Below are 25,443 nucleotides of genomic sequence, written 5' to 3'. Positions count from 1 at the left end.
CATGCTATTAAAGCTGCTGTAGCATAGAAGGCTCCCCTGCTTCCTGCCAAGGTCAGCATTTCCCATCCTTACCTTTTGGTCCAGGGAATCCGGGAAGGCCAGGACTTCCTGCTGATCCAGGATCACCTCTACTTCCTTTTGGGCCAATTTCTCCAGTCCTRCCTGCCTGTCCACTTTCTCCTTTGCTTCCTGGTGGAGCAGGTATTCCAGGCTGCCCCTGTGGTCCTGGATAGCCTGTTTAGARGACATACAGGTTGTAATCTGTTTGTACTTAACACCTGGGCACAAAGGAAAAGAATAGAACCATATCCCATCAGGTTCTATTTTCTTAATTTAAGCAGGGAGCAACAGCAGACTTATTTCAGCACTCCTGCTCTCAGGCTGGCATAGCCTTCTGCAGTGGTGGCAGAGGAATTAGAGCATGAAGCTCCCACAAAACTCAGTGTTATCTTGAGCAAGATTTCAGCAGAAATAGAGTACCTGCTGAGATACATCCCTTCAATGAACTATTCCTTCCCCACTTCACTAGGTGCCTCCTTGCTTCYTCCTAAACTTCCCAAGTAGCTACAGAGAAATCAGAGAGCAGCAAGTACCTGACTCAGAGCCAARGACTCACTGTTTTGTGTATCTTATGCTTCAGTTGAACATCTGGAACCAAGTAAGTACTTCATGCTGTCTTGGGAATTATGGGAACAGCTTCCTTTTCTAGAATTGCATAGTGCCTTGAAGCTAAACCTGGCACGTTTGTCTTCTGTTACCTCTGCTACTTACAAGACATTTGGACCTTGCTTCTGAGGAGAGTGACTTACAAACTACAGTTTTGAGTGGGGCATCTCTTGTGCTRCCTTTTGAAGCTGGATCACATGTGGATATGAATGCAAGAGGTATGTGGCAAAGTGGGAGTGAGCCAYGCTTGTCTCACTGTTTTGGCTGGGATATGGTGTTTCTGTTTCCACTCTCCTGACTGCTTGGAGAGTTGGAATCAGTACRCAGAGTCAGGCCAACGACCATTCCCTTTCCACTTGGAAACCTAGATATTTTGTTGGTTTTCCACTGGTTTGCCTGTTCTGAGTTTTTGCTGAGTCTACAAAAAAATTTCCATCCATCATATAAAGATGTCAGTGGAACAACTTCTGCTGCAARCTCTTCACAGTGGCACCACAGTCTGAAATGATTGTGCAGTCCAATAAGCAACAGGTATTTTTAAGAGGGAAGAGCTAATGCTTTCCAATGTAATTTGGATTGCATGGTCATTTCACATAGAGGAATTTTGTAAATGATTAAGACAATATTCCATAGACTTGCAAATCTGCCCCTCRCCTCAGATTTTAGAGTAGTAGATTAGCACAATGCTTCTGAAAGTCGTTGAGAGAATTTTGGATCATTAAATCTGTTATTTCCAGGAAAATCAAAGTCTTCCATCAGGACAACCTRGAGGAGCTGCCTTTTGCTTTCAAGAGGTCTGTCTCTGTTATCTGATGTACCATTAGTTCTGTCCAACTATTTTAGTGCTGTGTCTAATARGGTTACTTTACTGAAACAAGACAGAAATAACAGTGACTGCTGTTGCATGAATTACCTGGCACTCCATCTAGACCTGGGGAGCCTTTATCACCGGGATATCCTGATATATTTGAAATCCCAGGAGGCCCTGGAAATCCTTCCTGCCCAGGAATACCAAAGGGTCCTGGTACTCCTGAAAGGGAGAAAAGAAATAATCAGTACTGCAAGCAAAATGCACAATTGCAATTAAAAGTACTCACGTTAGAGTAAGTATAAAGAATGGGATTTTCAAAACAGAAAACACCTGCAGTTCCCACTGTTTTTTGTTTTATTTTTTCAGATGATATTGCGGAAGTTTTTTTTTAAAAGAACCAAATACTAGTTCTCTGCCAAAACTCTCTGGGTAGCTAATTACATCTAACTGTATGGAATACTAATAATCTTGTGCCTGCCAGGTAAAATATTATTTCAAGATAAGGAGTACTCAAAATATCCTAGGTATACTGAAGCAGACAAGAAAGCAGCTTTGTTCTTCTGYGCCTGCAGAGTCAGGGCTCACACTTAGCATTTTTTGGGGGGCAGTTAAAACCAAAAGCTCAAATCCAAGAWGTTCTCTTCAGATGAAAAATTGTTAAATGCCCAAAAATCTGCCCTACCAATAACAGATCATTCTTTTAAATATATTGAAGTTGTCAGGAAGTCAYCCTTCTGTTTATTATTGTGACACACAAACATGAATGAGGTAAACTGTCTTTTCTAATACTTGATAATAAATCTGTAATGGCATTTGAGATGGCACAGTATGTTAGTAACAATAAAGTGTAACACAAAAGAATAGGAATGAGCCATTRAACCAAGCAGGCAAAGGCAGTAAGGTTTTATATCTATGTCAGTCATTAATCCTTTCAGAGCCAAAATGTTGGGAAAATTCAAAAAACAAACCCACAAAAAGCATGCGTAATTAGTTCATTTGTTGAAGGTAGCTTCATGAAAAATATTTGGGGAGCTGATGGCTAAGAGAAGTCTGGCATTGGCAGCTTGCAGTGGGTGCTACAAGATGTTCCTACCACTGGAAGGACCCAGGCTGTCCAGCACTGGGGAAGACACTCTGCTCTTTCTGAGGCTGCTGGCTGAGCTGCAGCACAAACTCCAACCAGTGACCTTCCCAGCTTTAGGAATTGTCCTGTACCACTATGCATTTTGTGACATCTCCAACACCCACAGATGAAACAACAGGTGGATCCCATTCTCTGGARTACAAACCTGGAACACCTCTGTCTCCCTTCTGCCCTGGAGGTCCTCGGCTGCCTKCTACTCTGCTTGGCTCTCCTGCTTCTCCTTTGTCACCCCCTACACCTGGGAAACCTGCAGAGCCRTACCCATCTGGACCTGTTGAGGAGTTGTTCAAAATAAAGAAAAAACTTGAGATGTTTCTGTATATACCAATGCATGCTAAAGTAGGTAAAGCAAGTGGATTTACAAAATATGTGAGCCTGTAATGACTCTGTCAAAAAGGCTCATAATGGGAAAAAAGGCCTTGAGGTTTTAACTCTTTTAGAGGAAAGAAGTTATGATTTGAAATTGTATTCTAATCCACCWGTGGGGTAGCACACAGTGCATTAAGTTTTTTTGCCAGAGCCCACAATAATGAAGCACATTCTGCACTGGTCTTTGGTGAACATGGCTAAGAAATTTGCATTACAAAGAACTCACCGACCAAACTTACAGCCAACACCACACTGTGCCTGAGAACAGGCAGAGTAACAACCTCACTTACCTGGGGATCCTGGCAAGCCCTTAGTGCCTGGTAAACCATGCAGTCCATTGATTCCTCTTAAGCCTGGCTGGCCTGTTTTAAAATGACATGCATAATTATCATAACACTTTCTATTAGTTTGTATATGTTCCTATACAAAAAAACCTCCCCAAAAAACAAATGCTTGAATAAATGCTATTCTGTGTTAAAATATGGTGTGTTATCTGCAAATTAATTAATTACCATAAGTTTATTATGAAATACACCACATTATTGGTTTGGGATTGGCAAATTTTGTTATTATGCGATAAACTCATTACTCCAGAGATATTTTTTATAGTATCTCTGATCCATCTGGTAGCATGCCATTAGTTCCAGTCTTGCTGCCATAGTTTTTTTAATACCCATTTAGTTTTCCAAGATCCTCAAGCCAAGGTAATTATGACATAATTAGACTCTAAATRTAGTTATAATAAAGCTGTCTTCAGGAGCAATTCGCTCTGTGCTATTTAAAAATTCCCAAAAAAACCCTAACAAAATGTCTAATAGCTACTGTTACTAYTGTTGCAGGTAAAATTTATTCCATCTATTTGTATCTGTCAAAGTGGTATTATTTTAGAGCTAGACAATGGCCAGAGCTCTGGAGGACTATTCAATCTCAAAAAAATAAGTRTCTAGCTCTCTTCACTGTCTAAAAAGGCAGTGTCCATAACTTAGCTTATTAGCTTAGCTGTGATGCAGATTCAGATGAAAAAATCTTACTAAAAGCAGGGTGATTTCTGGCTGTAAGGTTGAAAAAAAATCTGCTGATTTAATATATTAAGGAATTAAGTGACAACCATTGAGAGTCTGTATCCTGTGACAGAAACAGCTTCATTTTCAACTATCACCTGCACTTTTGATAGCACAATTCTGTCTATGACAGTCATTTATTCCTGAATCCAGATACTGAATTGTTAACAGTTTTTGGTGATGATGTAGGATGAATATGTTGCTTGCTATCTAATATCACATTATAAATTCTCATATTGCACATTACTACCCTTGCTGCACATTTAATAATTTTTTATTGTTTTTTCTTCCTAGATGTCATGAAAAATGAAAACATTTCCTGAAAACTGCTTTCCTGGTTGAAGAAGTTGTCAACAATTGAGTTGAGAAGACACCAGAACTATAAATCAGAAAGCAACCACATGTGTCTTTCTTAATGCACCTGGACATTGTGAGGAATCAACGTTTAACTAGAGGAAACTCTGCCMCTCTGAACTGCAAAAAGCCCACTTTGTTCTTCACACCAAAGGAACATTTGGGGTGTTCAAGTGCTCACACAGAAATGATTGAACAGTTGAAGCTGTACCTGCTTGTCCTGGTAAGCCAGGCCAGCCGGGAGTTCCCTTTTCACCTTGAAATCCAGGTGTCCCGGGGCTTCCTTGCTGCCCTGGGGGGCCAACCAGTCCTGGCAGACCTGTGTGACAACAATGAATCATTGCTCATCACTGTCCTTAAAACCARCAACCCAAAACACAGACTTGTGCTRYTTTCATTCTCCCAGGCAGCAAAATGAAGACTTTTCCTTCCTGATGTCATGACACTGAACTGCTCATCCAAGTGGAAGCAAACTAAAGGGAGCAAAGGTAGGAGAGACAAAGTATAAAAACCATCTCATTACAAACTTCAGGTTTTTGACAACCTCAGAAAGACAGTGGGCTCMTCCTGTTAAAATGGTAACTTGACTTCTGTTGCCAGTTCCAGGCAGTGATTTCATTTCTGTGCATGTCACTTTCCCCTGTTCTGCCTTTCTGACTGTGAAGCTGATCAGACCAGAGCTGCCCAGTGAGGCACCTATCGAAACTCTTCCAGTTGTGACTGGAGCTTCAACACCCTCTAATGAGGAGAAATGTGGAGCAACTGTTCTGAAAGAGCATTTCCATRATCCTCCTGCAGTCAGACATGTTCTGAAGCCCTGAGTGTATGATCCAGCCACAGCTGAACCTGACTTGGCTTCTCTTGTACATTTGGCCAATGAGCCTGGCTTGAAGGCTCTGTGATTGTGTCCTGGGGAATATTGACTTCATTTATGGCAGAAAAACCCATCCCCTTGTAGGACTGAGACAATATTAGAATATCTGAGTATGGCAGCAATACAGCACTTGGACTGGACACATGGTTGCTATAAAAAAGGACAAACTGATATGAAGCAGAGTTAGGCTTTTGAAATTTCCTCTTCGCTTCTACTGTGAGTTACACATCTGTGTCACTGCTCCTCACCAACTTACAGCATGATGAACATATTAGAAAACTAGTGACTTTCTTTTGACGAAAAGAGTATTTTTCTTTCTCCCCTTAAATAATGTTATTTGGACTGTTAAAAAGAATATTTTACCTTTCTGTCCCACAGAGCCAGGGACACCCTGCGTGCCCTTGAGACCTTCAATGCCAGGGAAACCAGGATCACCACCTTCTCCTTTTGGTCCCACACCTCCTCTTATGCCTGGAAAAATCACAAAAGTGATACATTCTTTTAATAGTATCTATACACCCTAAGCAAACAAGCATAATGTGAACTTGGCTACTGAAGGGGTCTTGGTCTTGCCAAACTAAGATAATCTTCTAGTCAAGGTGCTTGCATAATCTAGGATCATAAACAGTCATGTGGCCAAATGAACATTAAACTTGTTTTCAAAARTACTCCCCAAATTACGTGGAATATGACACTGATTTCAAGTGTGCAGCATGTGCAGAGAAATTCCAATACATTACCTAACAACTCAATCCAAAATCTATGAGACTTTGCCATCCCATCTTCTATAATCATGGCCTGATAATGCTCCTTTTGTCATCAAAGCAAAAAAGATTATATAGAAATGTTTACTGGAGTTGCATGTGATGATTTTTACTGCTGTAACAGCACTTTGAGTTGAAGAGTTAAATAAATGCAGCATGGATTCATTTCTATAAAGAAAAGATGAACCTCTCCAGGAGCTGGAATGAGGGCACAGGTTCAAGAAACATCAAAGAGCTCCCCCTCCCTTCCTCTGTGAATTTTAGTACGTGAAAAGAAATGCATCCAAAGAGCAACTGTGAAATTAATACCTGTTAAGCCTGGCACACCAATTTCCCCTTTAAGGCCTGGCATTCCTGGTAAGTTTATAGTATCTCCCCGATCACCTGTTTCAAGCAAAAATGAACACGAGTGGTAAGGCTTTAATTTAAACACTACTTCCTGATGTTTTGAATTAATTGCAACTTCAGAGGCAAAATTCAACAATTATTATCTTTCAAGAATAAAAGAGGATTAAGTTAAAGAAAGCAAAAAAAAAGTCTCTGGAACAGCCTCCCTCCTTGCCACAGGTGGATTTATCCATGGACAGCACAAGTTACATGAAATTAACAGTATTAACCTTTTTACAGCCTCCCCCATCTACAGTATCATTCTGTAAGACTTTAGAAAGACTCTTTGAGATTGAAGATCCACTGAGACCCTTTAGAGCCTAATGTCAAATATTTGAAGGGTAATGAATACAGAGAGTGCTCAGATAGAGAACAAACTCACCTATTTCTCCATGTGTGCCAGGAGTACCAAAATGGCCTGAAGTGCCTGGAATACCCTTTTCTCCCTATTATATGATTGAAAACAGGCAACAGTTAGTGAGGATGAGGATTTATTCAACCTTCCAAGCAGCTGACTTTGGAAATATTGAAAAAAACACGATTAAATTTACCATTTTTGAGTTTCTGTAGTACTTTATAGAGTAATTTGGCAGCAGTCAGCCTAGGTAAACCRGTACAAACCAAGGGACGAGTTATGTTTGCAAAGACTTAAATTTGAAATTGAGCACATCCTATTTTGCATATATAGTAGTGAGTCCTTGTGCTGGTTTTAGCCGGGGTAGAGCTAATTTTCTTCATAGTAGCCAGTACAGGAGTGTGTTTTGGATTTGTGCTGGAAACACCATTGATAACACAGGGATGTTTTCAGTCCTACTGAACTGTCCTTACACAATGTCAGGACATTTTCTGTTTGTCACCCCACYCTGCCAGTGAGCAGGCTGGGGGTKAGCAAGGATTTGGGWGGGGACACATCTGGGACAGCTGATCCAAAYTGACCCAAGGGATATCCCACACCATATGGCCTCATGCTCAGCATGTAAGGCAGGGRAGATGATGAKMTGRGGGSTAACRCTGTTTGGGGACTGGCTGGGCATTATCCAGTTGGAGGTGGGCAATTGTTTTCATTTGTATCACTTGTCTTTCTTGAGTTTATTAATCTGTCATTGCTATATTCCCTTTCATTACTGGTATAATTATTACTACTGTTATTTATTGTTATAATCATTATTTCAATTATAAAACTGTCCTTATCCACAAATTCTCTCACTTTCACCCTTCTAATTCTCTTTTTCCCAACCTGCTGGTGTGTGAGGGACCAAACCAATGGGTGGGGCTTAGTTTCTGGCTAAAGTTAAACCAAAACAGTTCTGCACTCCTTGGTTAAAAAAAAGTCTTACTGAAACCTAAAGGCAAAGAGAACCTGAGAAAGAACACAGTTTTTATCTCTCTTAAGTAAATGACATCTGTGACTCTACTGTCAGGCCTTTTCTAAGTGTTTATTTCTTCCAGTGTAACTTATTTTGCAGCCAAAGTGAATCAYGGTGAATTACCCTCTAGAAGCTAAGATTCTGAGGCTCTTTTACTCTYAGATAAGTGACAGTGAGTAACTTTTGGCAGTGATACCATCAGGTCTTGGGAGAAAAGGAAAAGTAAGCCCAACACTGAGAATAATTTTTACCAACAGCTGCGCCTACAGGATCAAGGAGTTAGAAGGAACCATCTGGGTCCTCAATGGCAAAAAGCTGGCATATGAAATTTGGATGTCTCACAGTGAGAAAAAAAATTACTCAGCTTAATGAATGTTGGAGGGAGCAAGCAAAAAATATTTGATCTCTTTATTCAATGCTTATGGCATTTTTATCTTTGCACTGCTGCTGTTCAGCAAAATTTCAAGGGGTGAATGCCACTTCCTGGGAAGCTGAATGCCAGCACAAGGACACCCTTATTCCCTCATGGACATGAACTCACTCTGACTCCTGTTGTGCCAGGGAAGCCTCTGATGCCAGGAGAGCCAGCAGGACCAGGATACCCTTTGAGACCCGTCAGCCCTTTGGCACCGACGTCTCCTTTCACACCTGCCACGTAGCTGGGATGCCCAGGGGACCCTGGGGTTCCTGTCCTTCCAGGAAGGCCTGGCATTCCCTTGCTACCTGMAGGCAGGGAAGAAGAAAAATAAATAAGGGAAGACTGACAGGCAGTTGCTTGTGTGTAAGGCATTTTCTTACTAGTGGCCTTCTCTAAATGTGGCACCACAATGTGCAGTACAAGGCAACACATACACAAAGAGACACACACCACCCCCTCAAAACTTTCCTTGGGGGTGACTCTGTGAAATGCAGCCAGGAACTCAGTTTCCACTGTCAGAGACCTTGCTGGGGGGGCTGCAGCACAGTGGTATGAGCAGGGAATATTTAATATGGCAGCTGAGATAAAGCATTGATCGATGATCCTGAATGTACTTGGTTGTTTTGCTGTGACCACTGACCTTTCAAGCCAAAGAATCCCTTTGTGCCCCTTTCTCCAACATCTCCTTTTTCGCCTTTAACTTCCATCATCATGCTGGGCATGAGCTTTGGGGGGTCTCCTGGRGGGCCTTGATCCCCACGGTCACCTAAAGGGTAAAAAAATCCAACCACATTACAAAAAACTAGTCAGCAGCACTGTTGGAAAAAGTGAACAGAAGAGTGAATTAGGAAAAAGGAATGATCTTGCACAAGCCACAGAAAATCCACTTGCATGAAAAGCAACCTGTGTCAATACAATGTCGGCAGAACAGTCACACTTAAGAGAACATGAAAACCAAATTAAGCTTTTGTACATACAATCCTGGGAGTGGGCCCTGAACAGACAGATAATTTATCTCTCAGCAGATCAGTCAGGAATCACATGTTTATTAAAAAAAAAAAAAAAATTAGATCTATGGTTTATAAAAAATCCTGAAAAGTACACAGGAGAAAGCACAGAAAAGTAGTTTAGTTCTAGTGAAAAGGAAATTCTCAGTAAAAAAGCCTTGGGCAAAAGAAACTGTTTGGATTTGTTAGGAGGTATAGTGTTCATCTTCTTGGCTTTACTGGTTACTGGTGATGTTGGTAAATAATGCACTGAAGAAGGCACCCACACAGACTCTGTGACTGTTTTAGTCCTTTGTGGGGTGCAGAGACAGGCCTGTAACCCAGATTTGTCTCCTTTGATTAGGCACTGTCTTGTGTTTCTTCGCCAAGAAGCAGATTTGCACTTCTCTTCACAAGGGCTGCCTTCACACTTGCCTTTTGCTGAAACCTTTTCTCAGTTGCTGGGATCACTGCTCTGCGACCTCTGAATTGCAGACACTTTTTTTTTTTAAATACCAATCTCTTAATCCYGTGAAAGAACATTTTGGCCTTGTAGGCAAAGCATTTAGAGATAATTGTGTGCAATGAAAAGAGTTACAGTTTTCATTTCACCAACAATAATATCAGTTGAATGTTTGTGACTTTTAACTTCTTAATAATGTTTGTGACATTTAATTTCTTAATTTCAACTACTTAATGGCTGGGTTTTCAGAATATTTGTGTCTTTACAATGCAACTGGAGAAAAATTGAAATATTTTCCCCCAAACATCATATGCTTCCTGGGAAAATGCTCTCTTGACTTCTGCACATGTCCAGAGGTGCCAGTATTTGAACTCAGATTAGTAATAAGATGTCTGTCTCCAGCCTTAAGTGTGCAAAGAAGTAACCTTTCCCTGAGTCTAAAATCCAAGCCCCTTGGCCAGAGGCCCACGTGTGAATTAGGTGGAAGAATGTCTGRGCTAAATTTGCCATGTGAAAAATGTGTCTTCTTTGTGTCCTTGTAAAGTGGTTCTGCAGATGTGAAGAGCAAATACACAAATAGCACCCATAAGCAAATACCTTTGAAGCCACGTGCACCCTGTGAGCCTTTATCGCCYCGAGTCCCGAGTGGGCCAAACTCTCCTTTGATTCCCTTGATTCCTGGTCTTCCTTTTAGTCCTGTCATGCCTTTGAAACCATCAATGCCAGGTGAACCTTTCGTGCCTTTGAAGAAAAACAGGGAAGAGAAGTGTTATTTCACTCAGATTTCTGCAAACTGAGTAAATATCGACAGCAACACGAGACTAAAATGGTACAAAAACTTCAGTGTGGCAGTACCTGGTTTTGGGTGCCTTGATGCCTACAGCAATTCCACAGCTCTGGAGCAGGCACCCAAGCTCCCTAAGAAGTAGCAGAGCTCCTGAGGTGGGGTACTCTCAGGAGCACACTAACCTGCCTCAGTGGCCAAGAGGAGATGTTGTGGAGATGACCAGAATTTACTTTATTCCTCTGAGAAATCTGTACAAACCCTCTCCTGGGGATAAACTTGAGATAGGTACCTTGTTCTACATAAGGCTTTTAGGCAGTCAGTTCTACATGCAGAGATACAAATCACGGGTCCAGGACTGGCTGGCTCTTTCTCACCAAAAATTGCCAAAAATTGCCTTACTTCTCTTTTCTAAACAAGAGAATGCTGTTTTACATGGGTGATGCTCACAAATAGATCTTAATTTCTCTCAAATGTGTGTTGATCAGTACTCCAGAGCTGGTCTTGTCCCGTCTTTCAACTGATTAAATTGCAACATGTGTTTTTAAGCATGCTTTGTGCTCAACTTGACYTCACATGGAGTTGAACCCTGTGTGGTGTGGGCAATGTGCATTACACATATGTGTGTTCTCATGGTGGGAATCTCACCTTCTCAACATAACATTGGTATCCTAAAGTCACCATCAAGGTCTTGTGCCTGGCACTGCTCAGTTCATAGCTCCCAGCATTAAAAAACTTTAAAGCCAAGGTTTGGGGAAACATCTCTTAAATTTCACTGAGAACAAGTGGGACTAGGATGAGGGAAAAACTTTTAGAGAGAAAAAAGAGTAAATACTGTATATTTTTTAAAGTGAGAAATAAAATAGCCATTGCTCTTCTAAATAGGGCTTCATATCACAAGCTAACACTGTGCCAAGCACAACTCAAGGGAAAACAGGCAATGATTTTAGAGTGTATACTACACCCACGATCCTAATTATACTGTCTTAAACAGAGGGAGACCAGCAGAGAACATGTCTGGTTCATCTCAGCACAGAGCAGCCTTAATATTATGCACATATATTATATTATTTTTACACTGTTTTCAAAGCAGCAGTCCAGAGCTCACCTTTGTCTCCTGGAAAGCCATCCATTCCACTTATGCCAGGGGGACCAATTACGCCACGTATGCCCGGTAATCCCGTGTGACCCATGTCACCTTTGTCACCAGCCAGACCCTTCAGGCCCACGGGGCCAGGAAAGCCTTGCTCACCATCTTCTCCCCTCGCTCCAGGTGGTCCTGTCGTGCAAACGTGAGAACAGGGAGAGTAAAAAAGGTTTGGACATACAGGATGATTTCATATAAGGTAGCTCAAGAGGGAGAAAACTGCTGTCCTACCAGTTTCATATTGAAGGGGAAAAATTAGGATTTTTTTCATTAAAGAACTGCAGAAATTGTCACAGAGATAAAAAAAAGCTCAGCAACATGAACCAGCCATGCAATCAGTTTGGTTCTACAACACACTCGCAACAGGACTTTCCCCCTCCTCTTTAATTTAAGAATTACGCCCCTTTCCCATAAGTCTGCCCCCATTTGGTGGTTCCCTTCTCCCAGYTTGCCAGCAGCAAGCTCTGACCTGACTGGGCAGGTGGCTATAGAAAGAACAGCAGCAGCTCTGCCTATGAGGATCATCCCCAAGGTTAACTTTCTGCTGTGGAAACCATACAGCTGCCCTGCCMCAGAGGACCAGCAACAGGAATGACACAGGAGCACAATACTTCCTCACCCAGAGGTCCTTGAGAGCCAGGCCCTCCATCTGGCCCACGGCTTCCTGGTGGCCCTGGGAATCCATGCGTTCCKGGTGTTCCTGGTAACCCCATCAAACCAGGGAGACCTTGTGGCCCTGGTTCTCCTTTGGATCCCGGCAAACCTGGGCTGCCATCCGCTCCTAAAAGACCACAATCGTGCATTAGAGAGCATCACATCTAGAGATTTGCTTTTCTGTATCTCTTCTGTGTACATCCTAGGCTTCCAGGGTGTGTTTTTCCTTTGAAAATTCAGTGAGAACAGGAAAAGCAAATTAAAGGATCTTTAAAAGTAAAATAATTTACATTACCAGCAATGATCTCAATATTTGCATCAGCAAGGATGACTTACTCTTTCAAATAGTAATGTTTTGGCACCATGTGGATGTAGATGGAGCAGGTATCTTTCAATTTTAATCCCAGTAATTCTGTAATTCCTGATCTCTCTGTCACATATATCTTAGTAAGAACTGAATCRAGCATCTGACTGAACCACTGACATATTGCTGTGTCTCTTTCCTAAAATGTTACAGGCAGGAAAAGTAACATTTAAGGCAGATGGTGGGATCTGTGTTATTGTTAAGAAATTTTCACATAAGGTGTTGTTGTAAGACTGATACAAATTCCTAAGCAAAAAGGCCCTGATTCCACATGATTTAATATATAGCCTGAAAATTTATGTCTCTACCATGTAAGATCAAAGAGGGTGTTAAGTTTTAAAAGACAGTGCCTGCTTTTCATTCAGCTTGGAGAAGCAGCAGCATACAAGTAGTATATGATATTTGGAATCCAGGTCAAGTGGATCTGCTTCTCTTTATTCAGCTTTTACATCAGTGTAGGTCCATTGGCTTTCCTGTAGCCAAGTGAGCTTTGTAACTGTGGTCACTTCAAGAGGGTTTTCTCAACAACAGAATAAAAGCTTTAGTTTGCTATTCTGAATGCAGCRGCAAAGGTGGTATAAAGGAATCCCTAGCCATTTAATGGAAAATTTTAAAAATTCTCATGCTATTTGGAGCCATTCTGTCAGGACTGTAAAACAAATCAAGAACAGACAAACTAGTAATGCTTTTTATTTTCACTGTATTTTTTACTGCTGAAAGCTTTATTCTACAGAAATGCTTACGAGAGGGTGCAAAGTCACACCGCATTTTTTGTTTTCAAACAAAATTTGATTTCTTCCCCTTTTCAGAGATGTTAGTGATGTTTTCTCCCTTTTCTCAAACTTGTGAAGTGCCACAGAGCTGCTTTCATCCTTTCCTTCACTCTGGGGCAATACTGCAGGTGCGGCAAGCTCTCCTCACTTCAAATAACTCTGGGAAGATGATGCTCTTCTTCATTTATTTTCATCAAAAATCATGAAAAGGATATCCAAAACTAGCTCCTCTGATAAACCTTGCTTCGAGCTARTCATACAATTGCTACTCCTTTCTCACTTCAACACAGGGAAAGGGGGTAATCAGCCATCCTAAATCTGTGTCCAAATGTATTGAAACTGTGTTTCATAGTATGTTAGATTCTCACATGTGCTTTTGAAAGTCCTTCAAAGATTTCAGACAGTGAAAAAGTCAGATTTTGTAGAGAAACTCTTTTTTTCTGCAGGGATTTTAGAGCGTTTTTATGGTCTGCAAACTAACAAACTAAAATGAGCACCCTGAAATTCTGATTAAATATTTAATGCTATCTTTTTCTTATCTGTAAGTGCCTAAAGGTTGACAAGATAAAATGGCTTATTGGTAGTTATCTATGTCCTCTTAGTTAAAATTTACAGATTCCACACTACTGCAATGTGCTGATCAGCAAAACCATGCATTACCCAGACATCTTCTGGTGCGGAAAAAAAATCTCATTGCCATATGTAAGTGAGAAGTCAGGACAATAACGACATCCCCATTCCCTTAACTACACTGAAAACAATTAGCAGYACATAGGAAAGCAACAAAGATGAGCAAAATCTGTTTCTCTGGTATCCTTCTGCAGTTGATTTCATGTAGAGCAGTGTGAAGGAGAGCTAAACACAAGCAATGGATCTCCAGGAGGTGCTGGGAGGAGCCAGGCATATTGGAAGTGGAAGGAATGGGAGATCATCAGGCACTGGGAATTGGTAGTGGGGTCATCAGTACCTCTGACACATCCTAACAGGGTTTCTTACTACTCTCACATCCCTGCAGTTTGGCTGCATTTGTATCACACTCTAACTCAAGCATTTCTTTACATGAAGCARTTGTTACCTCTCGCTCCTGGCACTCCTTGATCTCCTGGTGCACCTTTCAACCCTGGGAAGCCGGGGAGGCCAGCATCCCCCCGGGAACCTGCTGCTGCTCCAAAAACATCRCCAGGAAGGCCCTTCAGTCCTGGTGCTCCTGGAGCTCCGGATTTTCCTGTAAGGCCTGGGTGTCCCTGCAGTCCGGGCAGACCATTCGGGCCTCTGTCTCCCCTGGGTCCAGTAAAACCTACAAATGAAACAGGGACTAAGCATCACAGGGTTCACTGCAAATGCTGCACTTCAAATCCCAGATATACCATCACAATGCCCCCATTTAACAAATGACCAGGTAAAGGCTTCTTGTGGATTGGAAAACTGCACCTGGACTGAAAGTTAAGCCCAGGCTGGTGAAAGACAGCATGGAAGACTGCAGAGAATTGGTCCCAGTGGCCTGGGAGCCATGTGGGAGCCCTGATTTAGCAATTAGAGCACTCTGTAGAGCTTAGGAGCGGTTCATGGTCCTGCTGTGCTGCACAGAGCCGTGTTTTATGATGCATCCTGTGCCTGTTGACCGGGACATGCATCAGCTCTTCTTTTGCTTTCTCTGCTACTACAGCTGCTGTAGATAGAGAACATYATCAGGCCATGTGCTGCCTCAGGGCAAAGCAGCACCTGGCACTGGATTTGGGAAAGTTTGCAGCATTTTAGAATCTGGGAGGATTTAGGACTTTGAAATGAGATCTGACAAAAGAATTCCCAGAGAGCTCATAAAGTAAGTTGCATCAATGGCTTCTACATTGGGATACAGAAAAAACCCCAAACAACTCTACCTGTTTCTCTGACCAAATAAACTTGGTTAACCCCAGAGAAATGGTAGTTTCTGGAGATAATTCTTGTAAATCTTGCTTATGATCTGTGAACACACACACCCACTGCAGCTTATGTGTGTGTGCCACAGCACGGATCACATGTGCAGCAGCATACACAGGCTCATCTGATTTGTTATCTACAAATAGACATTTGCATCTTGATGGGCCTTGAATGGACATGTCTTGGACATCCTGGAATATCTGGACAGATACAGAAGCCCTTTAAAAGATCTTTAAAAGATCTGCACCTATTACAGGCTAGCAGAAATCTGACAGGCACTGAACACTTGCACGCACTTTGGGAACAGAGCTGCCTATGTGCAAGGTGTGTACCTAGTACTCCACCTCTGGTATGTCCAGTATCTTTTATATTAATCTTAAAAATAGTTAAATGGAAGTACCAATACTATTATTTTCTTCCTTTCTGTATCACCATTTTGAGTATCATCTGCTTGGAATCTGACATGTCTTGTTATTGAATTTCTTTATGAGAATTTAATGAATTTTTACTGCCACATTTATAATTTTGTACAATAAAGCAGATTTTTAAAGGTTGGCATCTATGACATTTTTCATCATTATGGAAGTTGCAGGAAATACTTCTGGATTTGAAAAGTAGCAGTTTTGTCTAATGGCTTATTGATTCAATGTTGACAAGAGGTGAAAATGTACCTGGAAYCAAGTTTTTGTGTTTCAGTGACTGCAGTAAAAAGGTCAAAAGTATMTAAAGAGTAACCAATTATTTCAAGATACCTGGAGGACCTGGGARTCCTTCCCGACCTGGATCACCTCGTGTACCATTTAGTCCTGGGTAGCCCACTGGACCTGGATCACCTGGGAATCCTCTTGCACCTTTTGCACCTAAATTACATAAAAGAAAGCAAGAAAGTGTGATCTGAACAAACAAAACAGAAACGTGCATCTAATGTAAAGGAAGGTAGCATCATGAAGTATTTCTGGATGCAAAGATGAAACTTCTAAAAAAATTTTATGGGGCTATACTGTAGCTCTTTAGAGGTATTCAAGATCCCAAAACAGGGACCAAAAATCTAGGCTAAATACTTTTACAAACATGGATTAACTTAACTTAAAGACTAATGATATGGAGACTACTAGGGTGAAGATAATTAGTTTCACAGACTTTTGGAGCCCTTCAATATTTTGTAAATTAAGGTCTTTTAGATTAAGGTCAAAAGGCAATGTCAAAAAAGAATGTTCCCAGAAATAGGCACAGATGAGATGCTGTAGGAGGAAAAAAAWTTTCCCTTCCCTGCTAAACTGATCACAGAACAAGAGCAGACTGGTTTAGATAACCAAGAAGCAGAAATGTAAGGCTAAAGGTTAGACCTAATAATCCCAAAAAATGAATACAAATTACCCAGCCTACTTACTATATTTGTAGCATTACAGGTCTAGAAATTCCCTAGCAAAAGAAAGGATGTGCCCTGAAAAAGTGTTCTGGCACTGACCTCTTGTTCATACTGATTTCTCTTCTGACAGCTACAACAGTACCTCACTTCCTTGTGATACAGCATTTGACATTTCAGTAAAGGCAAATATTACTGCTTTTTAACATCTCAAAACCTGCAAGTTCTTTTTAGGATTCTTTGTTATGTTTCAAAAACTACCTTTTTTTTTTTTTTCCATGCAATAGTTTTATTACATGAGTCTCATTCATTTGCTATATCCTAAAATCAAGTTTTTTTTGTAAAGTTTGAAAATAATTCCTGTGGAATTCTTTGTTTCCATACTCTCCCCAGCACTTTGAACTTTGTAAGTTCCCAGCCCAGGCTTGAAGGTCAAYAACATGCTTTAACATTTAAGTGTTGTTGCTTAGCATCACTATGAATTACAACTCATTAATTCATTACTGAAATGAAGTTTCTCTCCACCCCTAACTATGACAAACCAAGGAAAATAYAACTTGAATTCTGATACTTTTTTCCACTCTAGTTTTCGGAATTTCCATTATTTAACCATGATTATTTGTACTTTTAACGATTGATTATGAAGGGGAAAAGGAAACATTTCAAAAGATGAGAAATAAAGTGCCCATAACCAGCCAGTGCAGAGTGCATAATATTTCACAGTGCTGTACAGGACTCTTCAGTGCTGTRCTGGACTATTTTTATCTCCCTTATATGAAAAATAACTCCTCAGAAAGAAATTAAAAGGAAAATCTTAAGCTTTCAGGTCTCAGTGAAAAACTCCAATATGCCTCTTATCCAAATAGCATCCTGGTCTTGTTTCCCACCTGTAATAACTGATTGTCATTTATTCTGTTCAATATTGATTAAAAAGCCATGTGAGATAAAGAAGGTGCAGATGGAAATTACAACAACTGCTTACCACATATTTCAGTAATTATGTGCTGTTAGCTGGTTGGACCCAACAGTGGTAAGAAAAAGTTTTTATTTTAGGCCAATGTTTAATTTGCAAATGTTTTACCTATATGTTTGAGACAGAAAACAGCTTAAAAATTTTATTCAACAGCAATCACGTAGGTCTTGAGACTTGTGAATAGCCAAGATGTAAATTATGGTGGACTGTTTGTGTTGCCCAGAATTTCAAAGAGACACAAGGACATGAGGATGGGAGACTATAAAGAGAAATCCCTGCTCAATGCCCTRTGAGCCATTAGCACATCACTCTAAGCAATGAAAATGGTGTAAAGGATGTKTTGGTGTCTTTGTGTCAGTATGGAGAATGTGGGCAGGAATGATGCTCCAGACAATTCAACTGACACAGTTATGGCAAAAAGAAGCTRTGAAAATGTTCCAGGCTTTCAGTTCWAGAACTGYCTSRGATTGAAAGGCAGCTATGAATGGARTTCTGCRCTGGGCTCYGCAAGGGGCCKTTCCCAGGTTTTGGAGGGAAAGGATAAAAAACAAGTTTGAAATCACCAAAACATGCAAGCTGACAGAGGAAGAGCTGTTAAAGAGCYAACAATAATACAAAATGTAAAACAAACGAAAATAGCATCACTTTGTGTTACAGCAGTCTTACAGCTGAGAGTTAAATTTGACCTGTACTCACTGAAAGAAAAACCTTCATGCTCATATGAATGAAAGAATAAACAAACCATCATATCCAGAAAAAAACCTACAAATATTGCTCAGCTTTAATCGATATGGCACGATACCCCTCAAATGCAGTGTATATCGAAACACAGGTGAAGGCAAAACATTACCTGTGGCTCCTGGCAGTCCTGGCTTGCCTTGGGATCCCTTTGGTGGCCTCACACAGCCTGCACCTGCAAACAAAAAATAAAGTCAGTTGCACTATACRCGCTCCTGTGCTGCCTCTCAGTTGTCTCTGTGCCTGCAGTTGAGACAACTTCAATAAAACAGGTGAAGGAAATTTCTGAATTTTCAAATTCTTGTTAAAGAAATTTTATACTTCATTGAAAAAAAAATTGGCCATATGTGTGTGGCATTTTCAGGGGAGCACTGAAGCTGTTCTCCACCCCTAGGGCTGCTCTTCTACCTATTTTCCAGGGGCTAAGGTGGCTGGTCCAGTTGGGAAGGGTAGTCAGGCCTCATGGAGGCTGTATTTTTCAGAATAAGAGAAACACTTTGTTTCCCTGGGGTTGATTTATACCCTTGAAGCAATTGGGTCAATTTTTGTAAAAATCTAAGGGTTTTTTTCTTATATGTCAAATTGCACTTGAAAATCTTCACTCAAAGTCCTTCTTTAAAATAAAGCTGTTAAAATTTTCTTGGGCACCTAATTACTGGTACTATTGTTATAGATTGCACAGTAATCATTATTTTGTTACAATAAACACTGAAATAAGCGATGAAATAAAGAATTTCTGAATAGTAGAGCTAAAAGTGCAATAATTTTAGAAAATGTTCTATTTTATTAATTTACTTTAGAGCTACGTATAATATGTGCATTGTTATTTGTGACCTAAAGTTCAAATAGTTTATAATCAAGAGCATCCAAAGCTGTCATCAGAAAGAAAGCATTAAAAGATCGTAAGACTAAAAGSATCATAAGACTAAAAAAGATATTCAAGCCATTTGCATATACTGTACCTGACCATATTGGCTCAGTTGCATCCCCTCTAGGAAAATCTTCAGTGACCTGCCCACAGTCTGTAAACAAAGAATTAGAACACGCAGTTATTATCTAAAAGAGAAAAACTGCAAAAAGACAAACATGTTCTCAATTCTAACCAAAATGCCTATAAAACCAGAAGATAATGAATTGTCTTATGTATTAGGCCCACATATAACACAAATTATTTGCTCTCACAAAGAATACTGGAACACTATGCATATGTTGATTAGATCCAGGCTTAAAACTTGTCCAAGTTAGGAAGCTGTGTGTCCCATGCACTTTGTGAGGCTGACATGTGCTGACTTTAGCTTGAATATTCTGCCTGGCTTCTCAAGGTTGAGGAATAAAACTCCGAGCCTGAGCTCTTCTGAATGCAGCCCTGGCATTCCTATGCTTGGAAAGGACTTRAAAATCTGCAGAGATACCATGAGGAGCTCTGAAGGGTGGACACATGATTTTCTCTGGTCAATTAAAAGACTATGCTGGATGGGAAAGGTCAGAGAAAACCACCTGTGGGATTTCCACTGGCAGGACATTGTGCCATGGCCTCCAACTGATTGAAAYCTGAAAATATTAGCTGGCACTAACACATTCATGCTATTTCAATTCCTGACATGAAGCTATTGGGACTTCTGAAGTATCTCCTTCTTTAGGATTTCTGAACAATACCAGCATTTCCTTTTTCCCCACATAACCCCCACCATTTCACCAGGGTGCTGTACAAATACTGCACACAACTCAGTGCTGATCTCCCCTGGCTCTGATATAACACAAGTGGTGTCTCTTACCCAGCTGGCCAGGYTCTCCTGGCAGACCAGGCAGACCTGGAGATCCTGGAGTTCCAGCTTGTCCTTGGTCACCTGGAGGACCCCGGAACCCCTTTGGACCAGGAAATCCTTCACCTGGCAGACCTGCTTCTCCTGGAAAGCCCTTTGGGCCTAATTCCCCTGGATAACCWGGATCACCTGGGAAACCTCTGATGGCATCACCCTGTGGGAAGTGAGCAGAGCTGGTTACTCCTGACTTTGCTGAGAAACAAACACAACTCAAACATCCAAGCTACTCTCACAAATAACATCTTATAGACAGTAATTTCTCAAGTGTTGCATCCCAGCTTTTAAAATCAATATTGAAAAATAAAGTATTTTTGAAGTAACCTGGCTTTAATGTAGACCACATGGCACTAAGGGCATGAGAGAAGTGCTCCCTGAGGGAACATTCCYCTAAAATTGTTGGCTCATAAAAAGCACTTCAGCAATATGAATCAGTGCTGTGGAGGGGCTCCTGGTCCTTTTTGAAAAGCTGTAAGTGGTTTGGGGAGACCAAATGCATTGCTAGAGATGTTCTGTTGTGGCATTTACCTCTGAGAAAAGCTGACATAAAAAGGCACCCAAAAAGTCAGATTTTTTTCTCTGCTAGACCTTTACTGATATTTCTATGCTACTGAATCAATATCTTACAAWCATCATTAGAGAAAGCTTTTCTATCTTTAGAAGCAATATAAAGTACCATCTTTAATGGCAGTGAAAGTACAGTGGTCTAGAGCGCCTGATACAGCTCTTGCCCATCTTCAAATATAACGTTTGAGCATCAAAATGGTTCAAAACAGCATTTATGATGGGCCAGATGAATCCTTCTCGCAAGACATTTAACTTTTGCCTATAGGAGGACGCTAGAAAATGGACAAAGACTACATGTTTAACTTCTAGATAGCTACAGTTAGTTAGGTGAGTTGCTATCAAGTAATATGATGATATGATATATATTTTAAGGACATGAAATTGTAGTAAACTCTGCTTTTCTTTAATACAGTTGTACCAAATCTGTTAAAGTTCAGTCAAAGTGAATCTCTCTTACACTATGATAGAAGGAGTCACTAAACCATTATTTTCCACAAACTAACCAGTAATCACAAGCTGGCCTAAATGACTTAGACACTACTACTTGTTTAAATAAAATGGAAATAAAAGAGAAAGATTGGTCTAAAATCTCTGAGAGTAAACCTGATGTTTAATTTATCAATAACCATCAAACCCAGTCTAGCTGTGCACCATTACCATCAGAATGGAGAGCATCAGTGTATTTAGGGTGTGTGGTATTTGCTGGATTTACTGCTTACCGGGAGGCCAGGCTGTCCTGGTAAACCATCTAATCCATCTCTGCCAGGGAATCCATCTTCACCTCTGATACCAGGCAGCCCCGGATCTCCTCGGATTCCTTTGGTGCCTAAAGAAGACCTCCCATTGTGAGACCAACCTCCCATGAATAGGATAAACAACAGCAAAACACGTGTGGTAAGGATTTTCACTCTACCTTTCGTAGTTATGTGTAAAGAATCTCCCTTTTCTCCTTTCCGTCCAGGAAATCCAGCTGGACCCGAAAATCCCTGATGTTACATACATTAAAAAAAAAAAAAATCCAAAACAAACCATGACTGTTTAAGAAATAAGTACCAAGATTTGAATATCTGCTTTAAATAAAAGCCTCCTTAAATTTTGCTGCTTTCCTGTTACTTTCTGTGAATGACCTGCTCCTCAGTAACCCCCTTCTTGCACAGAATCTTTATTAATATGTTCTAACTAAGACCATTCATATTGATATTTTTTGTTCTCAAGATTTAGTTGTTATGTATAATATAATTTAGCACACATTTTGAAATATTATTTCAAAATATTTTACAGCTGCTTCTAATTTCTTTTTCTCCACAGAAAAAAAATGCCTTTGCTTGGGATAAAATTTTATTTCCATTAAACTGACACAGATCTCATCAAGATTAAGTGTATTTACTGTCCACATATGTAGCTTGTCAAACATGCTTGAAGAATTATAGAGTGATTTYTGCTCCAGAATATGGATCATGAATGTGCAAGCTACATTGTTCTACTTTGAAATTGCTGCGGTATATGTTATACTTCACTTTGTTCTACAAGAACTTAAATTCTGGATTGAAGAATCTCAAAAGCAAAAAGCCRTATAGAACGTACRAARTTTTAACCAAAGTATCAAGAYTRTATTTTTGAAAATATTTCTGTCCATTTTTTCATGACTTCCAGAAAGTAAAACTTTTCATAAAGGTATTTTGAATTTTTGCAAAATGAAATTTACCTTTTCTGCTTTTTTTTTTTACAAATGCCATAATGAATCAAAGTTTATTTTATAATACTTTCATTCTAAAATCCCAAACTTTTGATAGTTGTGATTGAGCTTGCTTTTTTGAATGCTCAGAAGAGCCTAAAGCACGAACTGAAAATATGTTTGCTCTGATCTTTGGTCTTCACAATTTTTCCATGGAGAACAACTTGGGGTTTCAGGATTTTTTTTTTTCATAGCAGGCATATAAAAACTAAGCAATAAAGAAACAACTATCTCACTTTTGCTCCGGGGAAGCCAGGAAGACCATGTGGTCCTTGATCACCAGGTTCTCCCTTCCTGCCAGGCTGGCCAGGGGTTCCTGGAAAGCCAGGAGGGCCAGGGGGGCCAGTGGAGCCCCTTCGAAGCTCCTCACGCAAAAGGCATGTACTGCAATCCCCTTCTTCACCTGAGGAAAGGAGTGGAGAGAGAAGAAAGACAGCTCTGTCAACAACAAATAGATGTGCAGCTGTATCCATTTTATACAYAGACTTGAGAATACTTGAGTAGTTTCTCAAATACTTGAGAAAAACTACTTCTTTTTTTTCTGACAAGAATCCAACACAGAGTTTCTTTGTCATGTTGGCCCCASAGCAAATTCATCAGTTGAATAAACTCAGACTGACTACAGTGGGCGCTTTACAGAATGCATGACAGCAGATCATCTACTGAGTTATCTGTTTTAACCTACCTTTAGGTCCTTTTTGTCCTCTTGGCCCAGGGAAACCCTGTAGACCATATCTACCTTGTGTTCCCTCCCGTCCTTTGAATCCAAAGAGAGCACCTAGAAGTTAAATTAAATAAAGATAGAAATTAATCTACAGTACAATTACTCTTTTTCTCTTTCATTCCTATTTCTTTGAGCTGCAATGCATTTTTCCTGCTTCCCCTAATGTCCCTTACTGTCTAAMCCAGCCTTCTGTGATGTACTCCCTTCTCTTTTCCTCTCTCCATCTTCTCCCAGCTTCTCAGTAATTTCCATCTGCTGTGACACAMAATCTTTGCCATTCTCTAATACCAAATATCTCCTCTCAGTCGGCCCAACCTACTTTACATTAGCACAAACGGCCTGCTCTGGATCATGTCCTGCACATCCTTTTCTCTCCTCTTTCAAATGTTACCAGGACTCAAAATCATGCAAACCTTTTCTTCATTGATGAGTGTGCAAAACTTTTCTGGATGTCCTCCCTGCCTCCCATTTAATTTATTTTCATTTCATTTCATTTCATTTCATTTCATTTCATTTCATTTCATTTCATTATTTCATTTCATTTCATTTCATTCTGTCAATGTCTCACTTTGCCCTGCCTACAACTTGTTAAAATAACCAAAGATGTTCCTGTGAGTTCTCATCACCTCTCTTTTTGCACTTACCAGGGGCTCCAGCAGGACCAGGTGGGCCTTGAAGTCCTGGCGGGCCGTCCTTACCCGGAAACCCAGGTGGACCCGCATAAAAAGCAGGAGATCCTATTTCACCCTTTTCACCTTTTGGCCCCATTTCTCCAGGTAAGCCTGGCTTATCCCCATCCGCTGAAACAGAACCAGGGAAGAAGTTCAAAGCAATTTCTTAACAATGCTGCCCAAAGAGCTGTGGTGTAAAAGAAGAGAAAGTTCATACAACTGCATCTAACGTGCAAGGAAAAATGGACATATTTAGCATAGCACAAAAATAGTAACTGCCCTTTTCACTTGAGCAAACCAATACCAGTTACTGAAACAAGGCTCTGTTGTCATCTCTATTTCAGTGGTTTTGCAAGAGTCCCATTGGTCCAAAGGAAAATGCTCCCTCTTTGCTTGCCCCCCTTATTATCTACTATGCACTGCGTATTGCATGATCAATATAAAAATTTTACCCAGTGTGACCCTATGTCAGTCAAAACACTATAAATTTAAGCAGTTAGAAGATGTGTTGCTGGGTTATTACCATCAGAAAATCCAGGAAGACCAGGCAGCCCACGATCTCCCTCCTCTCCCCGGTCTCCTGGTAGTCCAGAAGCACCTGGGAAGCCTGGATCACCTCTTGCACCTGAAAGACAATCCCAATTCCACAGAATGTGTTAGTGTGATGCTGTTGTTTGTTAGAAAGCAATCATTAGGATCTTCAAGTGCTTGGGAGTAGTAGAGTTTACAATAATTTCTAAAAGGTAGCTTTAGAAATGGACTGACAGGAATGGTGTGGAGCACCAAGCCCAGGCAGGAGGACAGTATCTCTCAGTTTTTACCAACGTGCAGCTAGAGCTACTTTGCTCCTGGGAAGCACAGAAGGGAAACTCTCCGAAGACAGCCCCTCTTTGTCCTACAGGAAGTTTCTGCTGTAACAGATGTGATATGTGAGCTGTCCTCTGCTTCCCATTACCAAAAGCATCTCTCTGGGCCCAGCTAGAGCCWGCAGAAAGTTTTGTGCTCTTGTCAAAGATCAGTGATAGTAGAGGACATATGGTGTGTTCAGCCCCCTGTCTGCTTCTTTCTCTCTCTACACAGYCTCTCCTGCTTGTAAAAGGCTGGCGGGATATTCAGGGTGATCTGACCAATGTTTTGGGCCTCTCGCCCCCTTTCTCTGGGAGGAAGGGAATCACTCATTGATACTCTCTCTGGCTTTCAACAAGACTTGTAAACTCTACGGTATGAGGACAAAGGCCAGGGCAATGGCATGTGATCACTCTTGCTGTTTGCTGGCACCTTCCCTTGAATATTTTTGGCCTTGGCAAACTGCTATCACCTTTTATGTGCTTCTAGTCTAGCCAGAACAGCTGGCAAACTGCTACAAACTTAGTGAAAAGATTATAAGGGAAATTTGTCAATTTAGAAAAGGAAAAAAAATCCTCAAGGCTTTTACAATTYGTGTCTTCCTTCCTTCCTTCCTTCCTTCCTTCCTTCCTTCCTTCCTTCCTTCCTTCCTTCCTTCCTTCCTTCCTTCCTTCCTTCCTTCCTTCCTTCCTTCCTT

General features: G+C 40.7%; 1 protein-coding gene across 3 annotated transcripts in view; it reads right to left on the bottom strand.

The window, feature by feature from the left end:
• The window catches only part of COL4A2 (collagen type IV alpha 2 chain), a 134,695-nt gene that overhangs the window by 7,379 nt on the left and 101,873 nt on the right, over window positions 1–25,443 (bottom strand). For all 3 annotated transcript variants that reach the window (XM_057390082.1, XM_057390072.1, XM_057390062.1), the window contains 24 exons: window positions 24,424–24,525; window positions 23,874–24,029; window positions 23,191–23,283; window positions 22,742–22,908; window positions 21,684–21,756; window positions 21,490–21,596; window positions 20,159–20,360; window positions 19,346–19,405; window positions 18,496–18,558; window positions 16,059–16,166; window positions 14,462–14,683; window positions 12,215–12,376; window positions 11,557–11,727; window positions 10,262–10,405; window positions 8,856–8,981; window positions 8,339–8,520; window positions 6,813–6,876; window positions 6,353–6,427; window positions 5,643–5,750; window positions 4,617–4,724; window positions 3,281–3,352; window positions 2,767–2,892; window positions 1,580–1,696; window positions 73–234 (listed from right to left, as the gene is read on the bottom strand). In XM_057390082.1, the coding sequence (XP_057246065.1) occupies window positions 73–234; window positions 1,580–1,696; window positions 2,767–2,892; window positions 3,281–3,352; window positions 4,617–4,724; window positions 5,643–5,750; window positions 6,353–6,427; window positions 6,813–6,876; window positions 8,339–8,520; window positions 8,856–8,981; window positions 10,262–10,405; window positions 11,557–11,727; window positions 12,215–12,376; window positions 14,462–14,683; window positions 16,059–16,166; window positions 18,496–18,558; window positions 19,346–19,405; window positions 20,159–20,360; window positions 21,490–21,596; window positions 21,684–21,756; window positions 22,742–22,908; window positions 23,191–23,283; window positions 23,874–24,029; window positions 24,424–24,525 (2,970 nt within the window). The remainder of the gene's footprint in view (window positions 1–72; window positions 235–1,579; window positions 1,697–2,766; window positions 2,893–3,280; window positions 3,353–4,616; window positions 4,725–5,642; window positions 5,751–6,352; window positions 6,428–6,812; window positions 6,877–8,338; window positions 8,521–8,855; window positions 8,982–10,261; window positions 10,406–11,556; window positions 11,728–12,214; window positions 12,377–14,461; window positions 14,684–16,058; window positions 16,167–18,495; window positions 18,559–19,345; window positions 19,406–20,158; window positions 20,361–21,489; window positions 21,597–21,683; window positions 21,757–22,741; window positions 22,909–23,190; window positions 23,284–23,873; window positions 24,030–24,423; window positions 24,526–25,443) is intronic.

The sequence above is a fragment of the Malurus melanocephalus genome, unplaced genomic scaffold (genome assembly GCF_030028575.1).
Source record: "Malurus melanocephalus ecotype Western Australia unplaced genomic scaffold, MMel_1.1 scaffold_1, whole genome shotgun sequence".
Lineage (NCBI taxonomy): Eukaryota > Metazoa > Chordata > Aves > Passeriformes > Maluridae > Malurus > Malurus melanocephalus.
The sequence above is the reverse complement of the archived record's forward strand: the minus strand, read 5'-3'. Positions and strand labels throughout refer to the sequence as shown.